Genomic DNA, 16,072 nt, shown 5'->3' with positions numbered 1-16,072 from the left:
AACATTTAAACATTCAGAAAACTTATTCGTGTTAACTGTATTAAGTCAAAAACGGTGATAAAATTAAAAAAAGCATGCTAAAATAAATGTATGCAATAGAAGTTTAAATACTAAGTTCTGTCTGTGTGTACAATATTTTAAAATAAAGATTAATTGATAATCACAAGAAAATACACAAATGCACATACAATTAATATCGGCGATTTGATTATTAGATTTTTTTTATAATAATTACATTTAGACACAACATTTATTTTACTAACATGTTTAAGCTACCAACATTTATCAAGAAATTGTATGAATCCTAATCTAGTTTAACATTTACTTTATTAAAATTATACGAAATGTATCAATTCTGTATGCGTTTTATTTCTTACCACTCATCCTGATGAAGGGCCCCCGATGGGCTCGAAACTAGTCGGTGCCGCCACCGGACGAATATATGTGAGTGTTTAGCCGTTTTTATATCAGCGTTATTTTCTTTTTAATTTCCTTCATCTTATATTCATTCGGTGAAGGAAAACATCGTGATGCAACCTGCACATATCTGAGAAGAAATTCAAAGATATGTGTGAAGTCAACCAACCCGCACTGGGCCAGCGTGGTTGACTATGGCCTAATCACCCTTAACTTAGGGTAGGCTCCGAGCCCCTCGGTGGGGACGTATAGTGAGCTTATGATTATTATATTCATTTATTACAATTTTATCTTACACCATCAAAAAGTCCTTAAAGCTAAGCATATAGACTTATTAGCACACATAAAAAAAAATATTCAATATATTTTGAGCGCTGCATCCAGTAAATAATTGTATAAAATCGTTCAAAAATTAAATGTGCAAAATTAAACGCATATGTGCATTTATATGTGCAGTTGAATATTGCGTAATTACAATAATGTTATTGAATATGTTATGGCTAAAGAATCGTCAGTATCCTAACCTTATCATTACGAAGTAACGTGTAAAAGTTTTAAAATCTTACCAAGAACATTGTAACATCACATCAATTTTCCAAAAATATTTATATTCATACAGTGCATACATGCTATTAAATTATTCAAACTTTCGTGAGATATTCTAACAAACTTATATAAAAGCGGCTAAAACACTCACTTATATTCGTCGGGTGGCGGCACCGACTAGTTTCGAGATATCAGGGACCCTTTATCAGGGAGAGTGGAACTGGTATTATTTCGCGGACGCAGCCCGTCGCTCACCCATAGGGTCCCCGATGGCCTCGAAAGTAGTTGGTGTCGCCACCAGACAAACATACGTGAGTGTTTAACCGTTTTTATATAGGTTTGCAAACATGCTGTCGCCATCTCAGTAAAAATTGTCTATGTAATTAATCTAAACATTTAACATCAACACATTTATAAGTAGAATTAAACAGAGGACCTGCCCCTGAATTTCATAATAAGAAATTTTCGTAGTTTAGTTACGTCAGAGTTTATGACTTATTTTTACTATTTTGCTCAGATATATAAAAATCTATTCTAGCTTCACTAGAAAACGGAGAAAAGCGCGTTTCTACCTCGAGTACTCCACCACTGGCCAGTGGCCGCGCTTAGAGGAGATACTCTCATTGGTCTGGGCGGTCGAATGATGTATTCGGTGTGCTTTCTACTTTTTTCAACACGATTTTAAAGGCAAAAGTATGTTTCGGTGAAACAGACGCCGGACGCGGTGTAGGCGGCGATCTCGGTGGAGGATCCGGTGGCATTTCTGAACGGGTACGCGAACGTCGTGGTGGATGGTTGATAGTTGGCACCGGTGCTGATGTAGGTTCCTTCGGCCTTTGCGGCGACAGTCGATTCGGTGATAATCGACCGGGCGACGGATCCGGAGTACTTGGTGGCAACATTAATGGTGGAAGGTTCGCGCACGGCGAGCCTCTCGAACCTCGACGTTCTTTCAAGCCCATTGGAGGAGGAGGAGAAGAAGGTGTATCATCGTCTGCCGCCGCGACTACAACCACTGGCTCGGCCCTAGCTAGTGGCGCTTTAGGTTCACTCGGTTCAGAAGTAATAGACTTTCTAAAGTAATTTAACCCGTTCTCTATCTCAGCAAGCGCACGTCGTACGAATGGAAAGCTTTCGGACAACTCCGAAGTCGATTTTCTTACCGGAAATTCAGTTTCACTGTCACGCTTTCTCGGTTTGCATCTTTCAAAAGTTGTATCCCCCGAAGCAGCTACGGTTTCTGATACCTGTCGTGTCAGTGCGGCATGTTTTATGGAATCCGACTTTGATCTGGGCTCTCTCGTCTTTGGTGTTGGAGAACGTCGGTCTCCAAACTTCTTGCTTGCGGCGCGTTTGATAGAGGAGAAAAGACCAAGTTTCTCTGGTGGTTTTTCCGGAGCGATTGCGGTATGTGGAGCGGAGGAAGGGCCAGGGACGGGTTCGGGCGCGGGATGGGGGGAGTTCCCCTCGCGTTAGTTGTGCCGAGAGTCAGAAGACGGAACATCGCTCGAGCCGGTGGAGGAGAGGGTGGTGTTGGAGCCGTAGGGGTCGAGCGAGGACTGCACCGACATAGAGCGGCCCGCGCGCCGCACTCGCGCTGGAGACAGCTTGCCTGGGTCTACGCTGGCCGGGTCTGCCTGCAACAACAGCGTTCTAAGTATTGACTAATTCTGAAAATAATTACGTTAAATATAATTACTACCCATTGGGTATTGTTTTCTAAAAGAAGATGAAAATTAAAATATGAATTAAATTTTCGACAATCATACAAATAATGACGCACCTGATACGCCAGAGCGTTCATTATGATGGAGTACGGCACCAGGCCAAGTGGGTGCACTTCTCTCATCAGTACATTGGCCGGGATCTTGTGGAACTGTATGTACTCCAGGAAGTTCCCGATCACATCCTTCAGGGACATGTTCTGGTTTGTGTCACAGTATTTCTTGCTCCACATAAGCGCCGCCTGTGAAACATTACGTAAATTATTATTATTTTTTTTTGTTTTTATTAAAAATATTAGCAGATTTTTTTGGAAATTTACTAATATTTCTTTTACCATTCCAACTAAGCTCTAGGCTTGTGCTAGGATATGGTTTACGACAATAGTCGAATGGCGGGATTCGTACCCCCGACCTCGTGGTCGGAAATCCGTATCCTAAACCATTAGGCTATTGACGCTTTAATTTTAATTATATTTTTTTATTTTAATTATATCTTTAATTATAAACAACAAATTTTTTTTTTATCCTTCAGTTGGTGTTATATTTTTTTTTCGCTTACTAAGATTTTGCACCCATGAATGATATAATGTTAGCATCTGTCATATTAGTGTCAATGGAGTAAATCATTATTTATTTTATTAATATAAAGGTTAAACATTCAAGAATTTGGATATACACCTGGAATTTAGTAAATTCATCAGCTCTGAGTTCATCTCTGGCCAGAATAAGTCGCACCACATGCTGGGGCAAGAGAGTGAAGGATCCAAGGTTGAGGACCTCGTTGCCATGCTCATCCACAAACTCTAACACCTGAAATTTGAAAAAAAAACTATTAATTTTTTGCATTGCGCACATGATGTTGAAACTGAAACTCTATATGTAGTGTAATTCTCATCAAATTTGGGCGCAAATGCGTCAGAAAGTTCATTCCCAAAATGTAACAAATTTAAAATTAAACAAACAACGTAACGAGAAGTATAGCGTAAAATGAGGTTCAAAGTTCTAAGGTTACAGTTCCTATTTATAGCCAACCTCTTCGAATCAGAAACACTCGTTTCAAATACGATAACGAGGTATAAAGAGAACCTTAATTAACTCTACCGATTGAAACGTAACCTGTTTGAATTCAACCTTTGGTATAGCTACAGAATAGCAATTACTTTGAACGCCTACGTTAGCATAGTTTGTTGTGCCTAAAACAAATTTTATTTTAAATAATGATTAAAATGCGATTACAAACATAGCAAATTTCTGTGTTTTGTGTTTTTATTTCTTCTAAAGAAAAAGATTTAAATTAATTAGCTACTTCAAAAATGTTTCCTCTGGAGATGGTCTCAAGGCCCCTCAAAAACTCTTCCTATCAATAATCCGCCGCAAGTTATAATTTGGACATAAATATATACGTATTGTGACTTATCGTTAGATGATAAAGAAAGAACTCTATAAAATTTTATATTAAAATAAAACTGTATCAAAAACTGTTAGCATTAAAATCTTAGTCCAATTTGAACCTAACGGCTAGCCGCGCGCGTCCGCCATTTTGTTGTAAATAAAATTCGCACGACCGTGTCGCGTTTTAGAAGAGAGTAAAAAGACACACAGAAAGAACTACTCTGGTACTATTTGTAGTGGAAAATATAATCGTACCTTTTGTACTAAGGACTTCGTGCACTTGTATTGTATGTATCTCTCAGCGGAGGCGAGGAGAGCACACACAGTATCCACGGTGATGCAGCATTGCACGAAGCCCGCGCACGCACGCCGCAGCTCGTCCAGACCGTAGTAATCCGCTGCATTCATCACACCTGGTATAATAGAATTTATAGTTATTGATATAAGGATTAAAGTTGAATGGATCTGTGGACCTCTTCATCGTCAATGATGTCGAAATTAGTGTGAGATTTTAGGTGTACTTTACATATTCTTCTCAGCCATGAGACGCCCACTGCTGGGCATAGGCCTCCCCCAAAGATCGGCATGATGACCGGTCTTGCGCCACCCGCATCCAGGACGGTCCCGCAACCTTGACCAGGTCATCGGTCTTGCGGGAGGCCTGCCCACGCTGCGTCGACCTGTCATACTTGGATTTGCCGTAATCGCCACGCTTGGCAGGCGGGATGGCGATCGCAGTGTTTGCCACCGTTTATTATAAGGGAAGCTGCTGCCTGTCCTCCGGTGGTCTGGACGCAGTTAAACGACGGTACCCGGGTCAACACTTTACATATTATAATGCACAAATCTTAATACAAATTTCGTCGACGACAAAACGATAGCAAATATTCGTGATAGGCCCACTATTTATTGACTGAACTGAATTTCCAAAGTATTTAGTTTTTAAAATCGCCCTCTTTATATAGTTATTCAGATAGTTAAAATATAGATAAAGTTACAGATTTTAAATTGCTGGGATATTTCTAGAAATTCTAAGAAGGTTCTTAAAATTTTTATTCCTTACTGCAAGGTATAGTTATTTTAGTATATAAATAAAAGGAATAAGAAAACTTTAATAAAAAATAAAATGAGGGTCAAAATTGAATATGCATATTTTAAATAGATTTTATAGGTAAAGGAGGCGGCGAAGGGAAAATCTATTTACGTGCCGCCATTTTACTACGACGCTAATACAATTACTCTCGTTGTGGTGGAATAAAGGCATCGTCCTTTTATAAAATTCTATGGGGAATATTATTTTTCGTTGCCATCGATAAATGCTGGTTTTTTCTGAGTAATGTGTCATGGTTGGTTATGTGCAAGTACCAAATTTATAATAGAATATTGTAACAACTACAAACATTTGAAAAGCAATGTCAAAATTTCACATTGCTTTATTTCTTGGCGATCTCCATCTAATCAGAATTATGCACAAAACTGTTTGATTATACCATAGTAAAAACAACACTTCTTACAAATCTAGATTCCTCTTCATTTTTTGCTTATTGTATTTTTATTTTTATTTTCTAAAAGTTTTATAATAAATGAGATAACAAACCTAACAATGTCCGTGGCTGAAGAGTGACGCATCCAGTGTGAATGTATTCGATCAGTTGACGGAATACGTCCGGCTCGAACTCTTCTATGATTAACGTTTGGTGCTGCTGAGAAGACGGCTAATGAACAAAACAAACTGTCACAATGCATTCATAGAAATAAATCGACTCATCCAAATAAAAGAATTACATCTTAAGATGTTACTTTTCATCGGATGTATCGAAATGTCATTACAAAATCGTCAAAGAAATCAAATCAACATAGTATTTTTAAACCACTGCAAGTGTACAAAGCATTGATAATGAAGGTAAAAAATAGTAAAATAATTTACAAAACATATCCGTAGTAAGAACTTGAATAATTCTAGCTTTTAAATACAGCATAAATTTGAATATTTTTGAAAAATGTGCAAAAATTGAATTCAATATGGAATTATAGATCCGCTGTAAATGTAAATCGTAAAGCTAAAAATTTCTTACTGAATAAAGTATTAATAAAAAGCGAAATAACTATTTTTAAACGTAACAACTGACTTAGTAAATAATTTCGAAACATGAGTACTATCATGCGTTATAATTTTTTACAATTTTAGAAAATAAAAAAGTATAAAGTACAACAACATCTAATATTAACAATATTTGTTTAAAACAATCATGCAAATTATTAATAATATTCCAATAATAAAGTCTCGATATATGCAGACTTTTAACTACAAAACACTATTAAATTATTAATAATAATCAATATTGAAGACGTATATCTCGATAGCCTACGACACCGGTAATTTTGTTTTTACCTCTTGTATTGGAGCCAATTGCTGCGCGAAAGCTGATCTCTGCAGTAAAAATTGCAAAACATAATAACATTTTGGGCCTTGAAGATCCAATGGTATAGGTATTTTTTAACTTTTATATTTTTTTGTAATTTAAATTTGGACGTCTTAATCAAATTTATATTTCAAAAATGAAAATTTTTAAAAAATAATTTACGACAGAGAATCCAACAAAAGCTACATATCTTTTGACTAAAAACTAATTGTTATTTATAAAGGTAAAACCTTAAAATCAACAATAAAAATTTAAAATAAATTAATTTTGCGTTCCAGAGGCCTAATTTAGTCCTCTTTCCCTTCCCATCCTTTTTCTTATAAGGAAAGGATGGGAAGTGGAAGTGGACTTTCCGGATGAGAGGATGCATGGAAAGGGAAAATATTTTCTTTCTGTGCATCTTCTCCTCCGTCGATTAAAGGTAGGCAACGCATATACAATTGCGTATGTCTATGGGCAACGGTCACTTCGCTATGTCAGCGATTTCAGGTGACCGCTCGCTCGTTTGCCATCTTATGATATAAAAAAAAATTGGGTTTCAATTTTGCTAAGTCATGAAATGATTTAGAACAAGGTTATCATACTCGTAGCTAAAACGACGTCTAACAAATCACTATTTAAGTCTACCATCTCTAGATTTTTATCTAATTATCTAATTTTAACGTGCTTCAGCTAGAAAATCCGAAATATTTATTTCAATCTTCAAAAAAATGTTTTCCAATACAATCTTTATAGTTAAAACATTTACAGCATAAATATACAGGATGTTGGAAAATGTTGAACCCCTGCCTACTACGTAATATTTGCCTAAACCCTTAGACGCATCGGTCCGTTGTAAATATTCTTGCGAGCATATAATCGATGATCACGCTCGAGATGTCTATTTAGGTTATAGCACCCTCTACGTACGTAGTACTAATTTCATTCTTAATTTGTAAGAAATTTAGATAAAGTACAACTAAATTTGATTGTTTCGACTGTTGAAGCCCTCGAATAAAATAATATTGTCATCTTTCTTATTCTCTTAGGAAAAAACAGAGACAATATTATCAATACAAGTGTCGAAGCAGTGAAATTTCAAGATAAGAACGGGTTTTTCAAATGTTTTCATGAAATATTTTGTCTCACCTGTTGCGCGGCATTCTGCAAATTCAACAATGGCTCAGATGATCTTTTGAGAAACAGCCGTAGTTTATTTTCACGCGGCGCTGGCTCCTTCTTTCTCTGTGGGCTTGGTGCTTGATAAAGCATTTTTTGGAACACCCTGTAAAAATTTAAAATTCACTGAAATTTCTACAAAGATGTTGATTTTGTTTCTTTGGACTGGGAATTGGTTTAATCACATTCTAAAGAATGTACATACACTATGCACTTTGCATTTAATATTTTTTACATAATTTTTATTTTAAATATTACTCGTACCTGCTCCTCGATGCTAGAACAGCTTTCACGGCACAAACTGGCTCTCTCGTGTCACCTACTAAAAAGGTGACGTCACACAGTTCCGGCATCGAAGCCAAGAACTTCATGTCTTCAGCAAGTCCTGACTTGTTCTCGAAAGTACTGAGGTCTGGCTCTGCCTCCATTGCTGCAAGCGCCCCGCTTCTCATTGACGCCTGAGGAGACAATCACCAATTGATTTTGACATATTTATTTAAAATCCAGATATTTTTTTTTAATTACTTGGCCAACAGTAGGTTTAACACATTATTTTTTTTAAATATTCTTCTGCATTTAAGAGAGTAATAATAGATTCGTTTTTAAGGGAAAGCTTTTAGAATTTTATCCATACGTTTCCCGAAAATATTACAGGTTTTCCCTATTTTTTAACCGATTTATTTTATTGTTAAAAAACCTGAACTTATAATTCCAAATGTTAAATGGTAATCACTCACTTCATCTAAACTGAAATGCCTAGTGACAGATAGATCCATTTTTATATATTTTCTAAGAACTGTGAGATAGAATCGTTCGCTTGCGGCGACGTTAAACCGGCGACTGTCAGGCGAGAGGAAATTAAAGGGATGCTTGACTTTCCGTAAAGCAAATAGCGTGTGGCCCAAAAACATGGAAATACACGACAAATTTTATGTTTCTTCAAAATTATCTTTTCGTCGCAAAAAAAAAGTGTAAAGTTAAAAAAATATTTTAATTTTAAATTAGGGTCATTTTGTGACTGGTCAATTTTTCTTACACTTTTTTTTAAGCGAATCAAAAGTTGGTGTGGTTAGGTTCAAAAACCTTCATTAATGCTTAATAATATCAAAAAATCATGAAACTTTATGAAAACAGCCTTACCCTTGCAAAGATTCTGACTACGAGTATTAACAATAATTGACTGATTCACTCCTAATTTCAAATTTGGGGGTAAATTTAAAGCTTTTTACGACTATATCTAATCCATTAGGCTTTTAAAATAATTTCGTCGAATTTTGACAAAAAGCCTACTTTAAAATCGTTATTTTTTTGTAGGTACTCTTAAATTTTTTTTACGATTCCAGAGGCTTCGGAGAAATTGGATACTTAAATAACATCGCATAATGTTTTGTAGCATCAAAATTTTACGACGAACATAAATCGCTTCGGTTTTAGAGTGGGTACACTTATTGATGACATTGTGAGATAAATTGAAATACGCGTTCGTGCGAATATCGGTAAACATCACAAAACTAACAAACTGTTATTGGTACAACGTTTACGAGTTAAAATGTTGGTACATATTGAAATATAAATAAATGAAGTAATTGGTACATTTTATAATAAAACGTCGGAAATAGGAATATTAAAATAAAATAGGAGCGTCGATGGCTCAGGGGTCAAGCACTTGACTTGCAATCTGCAGGTCCTGGGTTCGAATCCCTCCATGTACCAATGTGTTTTTACATTTCCGATTTACATATCGTGATGCAACCTGCACATATCTGAGAAGAAATTCAAAGATATGTATGAAGTCAACCAACCCGCACTTGGCTATGGTCTAATCACCCTCAACTTAGGGTAGGCTCAGAGCCCCTTGGTGGGGACGTATAGTGAGCTGATGACGAGAAAATAAAACGTTGGTTCATATTAGAATTTGGTATATATTGAAAGACAGAAAACCGAATTGGTACAACCAGAATGTGAAAATTTGATGAAACGTGAAATGTGTTTCACAAAAGAATGTTACAGGCTCATTGCATGATTTTAGCTTATAAATTGATTAGAAGTTTACCAACACATTAGATTAGCTATCAATTTTTCTATTGGATTTTCACAGATAAATTATTTAAATAATTGTTCGCGCCTGACACGCGGGCAACACTACCGGTGCGAACCGCGCGGGGGCACGAAACGTCAACTTTGACTTCCGCTTTCAACCGCCGATGCATACGCGCAACCATTAGTTTGTCTTTTTGCAACTCTGTATTTACCGCGAATTAAACCATTACACCGACTACTTGTGTTTGGCCTAAAGAAATGGTCCATCGAGCCTCAAGAATCAACGAAAATACAGTCCGCTTAATTAATACGCTTGCAGCGACTGGAGTGCAGCAAATTGTCGCGAAATCGGTTCAACGGTCGTCGGACATCAAGACAAAGGAAGTACCGTGTGGACAAGGGAAGATACAGTGATACATTCGTTCCATATTTTCCCTTTTATTGTATTAATATAATTGTTCAATTTCACGGTTACTCATTTACGAGTGCCTAATTACCAAATACCCACATTATAATTATTTTTTTTTAAGTTTCATATCGATATTTTTTCCTTTTAATTTAATGGCCCAACTAGATGTTTTGATTCGCAATCGTAGTGGCATGAAAGGCAAGTTTACAAATTATTCTAATTATATCTGTAATTTTCCAACTCCAAATACAACTACAGTCTCTGTAAATTTTTGTATAAAATTTTACAGTTGAAACATACGTGCTCAATATCAGAGAGCAGAGACAGAACCTTTAGTGAAAATACTTTCCTTAAGATAGATCCAATAAATCTGTTTCAACATAGATGAGAGATATGTAGAAAACAATATATACATAATACATAATCGTCTCTCGCTTATTTATTAAATAAGAAACCGAGCATCGAGTGTGTTTGAAATGTACTCTACTTGAGTCTATATACAATCTTACTTCTTACTAATATTATAAATGCGAATGTTTAGATGGATGGATGTTTGAAGGTATCTCTAGAACGACTGAATGGATCTAGATGAAATTTGGCATATTTATAGAGCATACGCTGGAAAAACACATAGGCTACTAATTATGTTTTTTTTTTATTCTACACGGATGGAGTTGCGGGCAACAGCTACTTTTTACATAAAGTTTGAAAAGCCAACATTGATGAGTTCCTCATTAACTCATCCCGTTGACCGTAATACGGTTCGCAAGCATTGACCTGAAAGCGATATCTCCCTGCATATATTGATTTTATAACAGTATTCCAAACATTAATGAATGTACACGCTTGTTAATAACCTACATAAAGTATTAAATTTAATTATAATACATAGAGGTAATATATCTTAATCTTATTAATGTAATACATACTAAAGTATGGATGGATGTTATTTAAAACGTAACTCCAAATATGATGAGATTTCTTTGGGTGAAATTGAGCTGTAGATTTGTAGCTTTTTTAAATCCACGCAGACGAAGTCGCAGGCAATGACTATGTTCAAAAATGATGTAATTTAAATAAATCTATTTTTTTTAAACATGTGAGTTGAAAGTACAGACATGATCGTAGACATAATTACCAAAAATTCCGCAACTTTACTACGAGAGACAAAATACTCCAATCCGCCCACGCAAAACGTCTAGAGTAACGCCCACGCATAAAATCGCAACATTTACATACAAAATATATGTTACCTACCTGTTGATGATTTTCTCCTTCAAACAAAAGCAAGCAAGAATCTTAATACCTTATTAACTTTATAAGAAATAACAATTTATTATCAAATTAAATGTAAATCACAACATTACTATTGAGTAGACAAAGAGTTGAAACACTACTGAGAATTATAATCTGCTCTACGATTGATATTCAATATGCAACTACTGAATTTAATATTGAAGTTATAAGCACTTATTATTAAAGCATGACAGCTTCACATGAGGCACGTTGTACACAATACTAGATGGCGCTACTGCGCATGCGTGAAACAAACGCGCATGCGCGTAATTTATATCAATATAACATCGTTGATACAGAAGGTCGCCAGGCATTTTCAATGGATGAAGGTGAAATCTATGAATGAAGTGAGATAAGAGAAAGGTTTATTTCATTTTAGTATTTTTTCTTTATATCAGAAGGTGGCAAAAGAGCGAGCGGCTACCTGAAATCGCTGAAATAGCGAAGTGACAGTTGCTCATCGACATACGCAATTGCATATGCGTTGCCTACCTTTAATCGACGGAGGATAGGATGCACAGAAAGAAAATATTTTCCCTTTCCATGCATCCTACATCCGGAAAGTCCACTTCCCATCCTTTCCTTATAAGAAAGGGAGTGGGAAGGGAAAGAGGACTATATAAGGCCTCCGGGACGCACACTCCTCAGACTGTACGCGAAATTGCTTCCATTTCAATTTATTCGCGAGCCGGGCCAATTCTTGCGAAGATGTTAAAGCGGGCTCTACCACTGTTAAATGTTATTATAAGTATTCTAAAAACTAGTACAAGCATAGTCGGTTAAGTACTATCGGAGGGATGGCATTATGCAATCGGAATAAAAAACATATCGTTCTAGATAATGACGTATTAACGCGGTTCCTGCTGTGTCCTAACAAAAGACGTTTTACAAGAACCCAATATATTTATTCTTATGTCTATTTTACTTGCAATAAAGTATACCTTATATGACTCTGTGACCTAAAGTTGGTCTTGGCTTCTGACACAAGAAATCGCCACCGTCGCCTGTCCTGTAGGTCCAGGTCTCAACGCAGTCTGTGGGCTTTGACTTCACTCACGATGTTCAGTTCATTCACCAGTGTCTCCCTTTCTTTGTTGTATTGAACTCTTATGTTACTGTCTTCTTTCTGCGTTTGGCCTAATATCTTCCGCATGATTTTTCTTTTCGACACCAAAAGCATTTCCACCTTTAAAAAAACCTTAAAAAAACTTAAAGTAATTTAAGTGTAATTAAAAGATTTAATAATTTATATAGGTTCTATCAAATAGTAACTGAACAAAATAACTTGTAACAATGACATCTAGTAGTGTTTGTGAGTGCTACGCGCTACGGGCTACGGAATTGTTACGAAAGGCTACGAGAGGTTCCATTAAACGACGGTGGATGAAAACTTATTGATTCTTGCGAATAGTGATAGATGGCAGTGTTATCAATGAAGACCGGTTTACAAAAAAAATTGCAACAGCTTTTAAATAAATATCTATGTTTTAACTGTTTAATACTGCCCATAGCACTATTGCTCAACATATAGGTTATCATGTAAAATTAAAAAATAAACTTTAGTATCAAGTACATTTTTTGTTACTAAAGATTTCTGATGATTTTTATACTTCCTCCTCCTTCCTCAAATTAAACTATGTGGTATGGAAATTATGTGAAGATATTCAATTATTTTAGTGCTACCTGACATGAAGATAAATTTAGGGTCGCCGTAGATAGATGCCATGTCTATTCGGCCAAAGGATCTCGCCAAAAGATGGATTATCGGCCAAACTAAGATTAATTACATTGGGTTATAATGTAAACGGGAACTATTAAGAAATTAGACGAAGGTCTAATGCAAAGCCACATTCTGATATAACTATACCAAACGTATAATACCATTATCATTAATCTGTGTTTTGTTTTTAATTTCATTGTTTCAAATCATCTTTGTTTTTTGGGCTTATCTTTTATTTTGTTTCTTTTAAACTTATAAAAAACAGCTAAATACTTGCGTATATTCGTCCGGTGGCGGCACCGACTAGTTTCCAGCTCACCAGTGAGCGACGGGTCGCGTCCGCGTAATAATACCAGTCCCATTCACCCTGATGACGGGCCCCCGATGGGCTTTTTTTAAGTTTATTATAAAGTCTTACTAAAGTTTGAGTTCCTTTTTATAAAAATGGGGAAACGAACGGTGGTAACAGCGGCGCGAATGGATATCTGCAAAACTGGAAAAACTGCAGATGCGTTATCGACTGTTTTGGTTGAGATACGCTCTCTTCTTGAAGGACCATAAGTGGTACTGATTTGGGATTAGAGCCGAGGAACCACCGTTCCGTAACGCGGCTATGCTTGGCAGAAAGTTTCGCGCGAATCGCATGGTTTTGAATCTTTTTTTTTAATCTTTAGAGGTGACAAACATACAGTAAATAGAGTTTATGGGATTTTTAAATTAACAACTCTTTGTTTTCAGTAGTTTAATACATACTCTTATGTTTTTTTTTATGTCTACTCTAAAGTATTTTAGTAAACTAACAATCTTTGTGCTTTGTATAATCCAAATAACAATAAAATAACATGTAAAGGGTTTATAAAGAGGCGAATGAGAATTAATTACTAACAAAATTTATTTAATTTCGCCAAGTTTGCAAATTTCATTCAGCCCCCATCAGCCACGGCTAACTTCTGTATCCATTCAAAGACGTTCATTAAGCCTTATTTATTGTGGATTTAATTATTCTTGCTAAGAACATTATGGAGGGTCCTAGCCACCTTAATAAACTTAATGGGGGTTTAAGAGTATAATAAAAATTAGACTTTGAACTGAAAACAATTACACAATTTTCTTAGCCGATATTAAACTTAACATAAAAAAAACAACTCATAAAATCAAAAAATTAAAAACAAAATTATCACAACTTTTATCTCTGTTCTTTTCAAATAGAATGAAAGGGATGGCAATATTGTTTTACTTAAACACTCATCGTAATTAATAACTGTCTGTAGATACGCGTGTAAGTAAATATTTGAAGCACAGATTGAATATTTCATCTTAAAGTTTGTATCAAATTTTGTGGTTGAATTTGAATTGTAAACTTGAAGTATGCGTGTGCTCAAAGTAAACTTAACAAGTACGTTTGTTTAAGGAAAGTTTAACACACCTTTACATTTCTAACAAGATACTATGAAGAGGTGCGATCATACTAATATTATAATGCGAATGTTTGGATGGATCTCTATCTCCAGAACGGCTTAATGGATGTCGATGAAATTTGGTATACATGTAGTACGGAGCTTGGAAGTACACATAGGCTAATGATGTCTGTTTATATGATAGCAAATACAAAATAAAATTCTTTTAGGAATAAGGGAAATTAGGACGGCAATATGACTAACATTAGGCCTCCAGTACACACACTCATCAGACGAAACGAGGAATTGCTTCCACTTTACGCCTGGCTTTGGTATGGTTGTGATATTTCAATACGCGAGCCGGCTCATTCGTAAAACAAATATTGTTGCTGGCTGATTAATTCAGATTAAAAGTGTACAAAAATCTTTGTACTGTAACTGAAAAATTGATTAACTTGAAGCTACCAACACATTTATGTTGGTATAAAAGTTTCAACACGGCACCAACATGGCTCCAACACAGCTCCAACATACTTGAGCGTGTATTAATCTCCGAGGCGCTCCAGCCCGAGAAATAATTCAATGTCTCTCAGGGTAACATGACGTGACCTTATTTCACGGTTAATTGATCGAGATATTAACGCTCTTTGTATTTTACTCAGACAAATAGCTTTTTACCATTAAAATGGTAATCATTTTTTTTCTTTTAAATATTTTTTCAAAGATTTGTAATTAAAAAACAACATCTTTGATAAATAATTTCATTCATTTTTTTCAAGTTTTAATTAAAATTTCTTTTGTTACTTTTTACTAAACGGAATCGTGTTATTAAATGTTACATTATAAATGCGCATGTTTAGATAAATAGATGGAAAGATGTGTATTAGAAAGTATACGAGACGACTGAACCGATCTTATTTGATACCAATATAAAGTATAGTCTGGAAGAACACATAGGCTACTTATTAAGCTTTTTATGAATTCCGTGCGGACAGAGTCGCGGATAACAGATGAAATAAAATTATGTCATAATTCGGTATTAAGTAGTACAAGCATCAGATTCAATTATCGTATTTAGTTACGTTTATCAAGTCGTAAAATTCCTAATAGCTGGGCAATAACAGTTTAGTAACGACTTAAAATACTATGAGAACATTAGAAGTAATGGCCCAAATGGACACAGCTAAAGACTACGATACATCCCAAACTTTAGACGTAAAATTTGATTGACCTAGTTTAGCTCTAAGAAACGGCAATAGGCTTTTAATGCTTAAGTTAAATTTACTAGATACTAAATACAGATAGAAGTATAAACTCTTATTCTATGTTGTTTGAAACAACTAAGTAAGCAAATATCTATCCAATTCATTTTGGTACAGCAAGTTTATGACTGAAGCCGAAATTTATGTCTCGCAAAGTTTGACGTTGACATAAACCTCAAATTTTATGAAGACATTTTAAAGGATAAGAAAATGAAACTACGAAACTCGAAGGGAAATCACTAAACTCGATCACTCAATCCGTACCAAATTGACTGCATACGAAATTTT

General features: G+C 35.4%; 1 protein-coding gene across 1 annotated transcript; it reads right to left on the bottom strand.

The window, feature by feature from the left end:
• Nucleotides 1-1,311: 1,311 nt before the first annotated feature.
• Nucleotides 1,312-11,507, bottom strand: gprs (speckle type BTB/POZ protein). The gene is made up of 8 exons (XM_013308804.1): nt 11,367-11,507; nt 7,925-8,118; nt 7,631-7,766; nt 5,677-5,794; nt 4,335-4,492; nt 3,366-3,497; nt 2,747-2,929; nt 1,312-2,600 (listed from the first exon to the last, which is right to left on the bottom strand). The coding sequence occupies exons 2-8, from the start codon at nt 8,110-8,112 to the stop codon at nt 2,436-2,438; spliced, it is 1,080 nt and encodes a 359-aa protein (XP_013164258.1). The 5' UTR covers nt 8,113-8,118; nt 11,367-11,507; the 3' UTR covers nt 1,312-2,435.
• Between the last annotated feature and the right edge of the window lie 4,565 nt (nt 11,508-16,072).

This window comes from Papilio xuthus, unplaced genomic scaffold, assembly GCF_000836235.2.
Source record: "Papilio xuthus unplaced genomic scaffold, Pxut_1.1 DF827789.1, whole genome shotgun sequence".
Taxonomy (NCBI): Eukaryota; Metazoa; Arthropoda; class Insecta; order Lepidoptera; family Papilionidae; genus Papilio; species Papilio xuthus.
This window is presented reverse-complemented; position numbering and strand designations above follow the sequence as displayed.

Coding starts and splice junctions, on each gene's coding strand:
- gprs (XM_013308804.1), bottom strand. CDS start 8,112: ATGAGAAGCGGGGCGCTTGCAGCAATGGAGGCAGAGCCAGACCTCAGT. Junction 4,493..5,676: donor TCAGCCACGGACATTGTTAG/GTTTGTTATCTC, acceptor CTATTATACCAG/GTGTGATGAATGCAGCGGAT. Junction 3,498..4,334: donor CGAAGTCCTTAGTACAAAAG/GTACGATTATAT, acceptor TTCAAATTTCAG/GTGTTAGAGTTTGTGGATGA.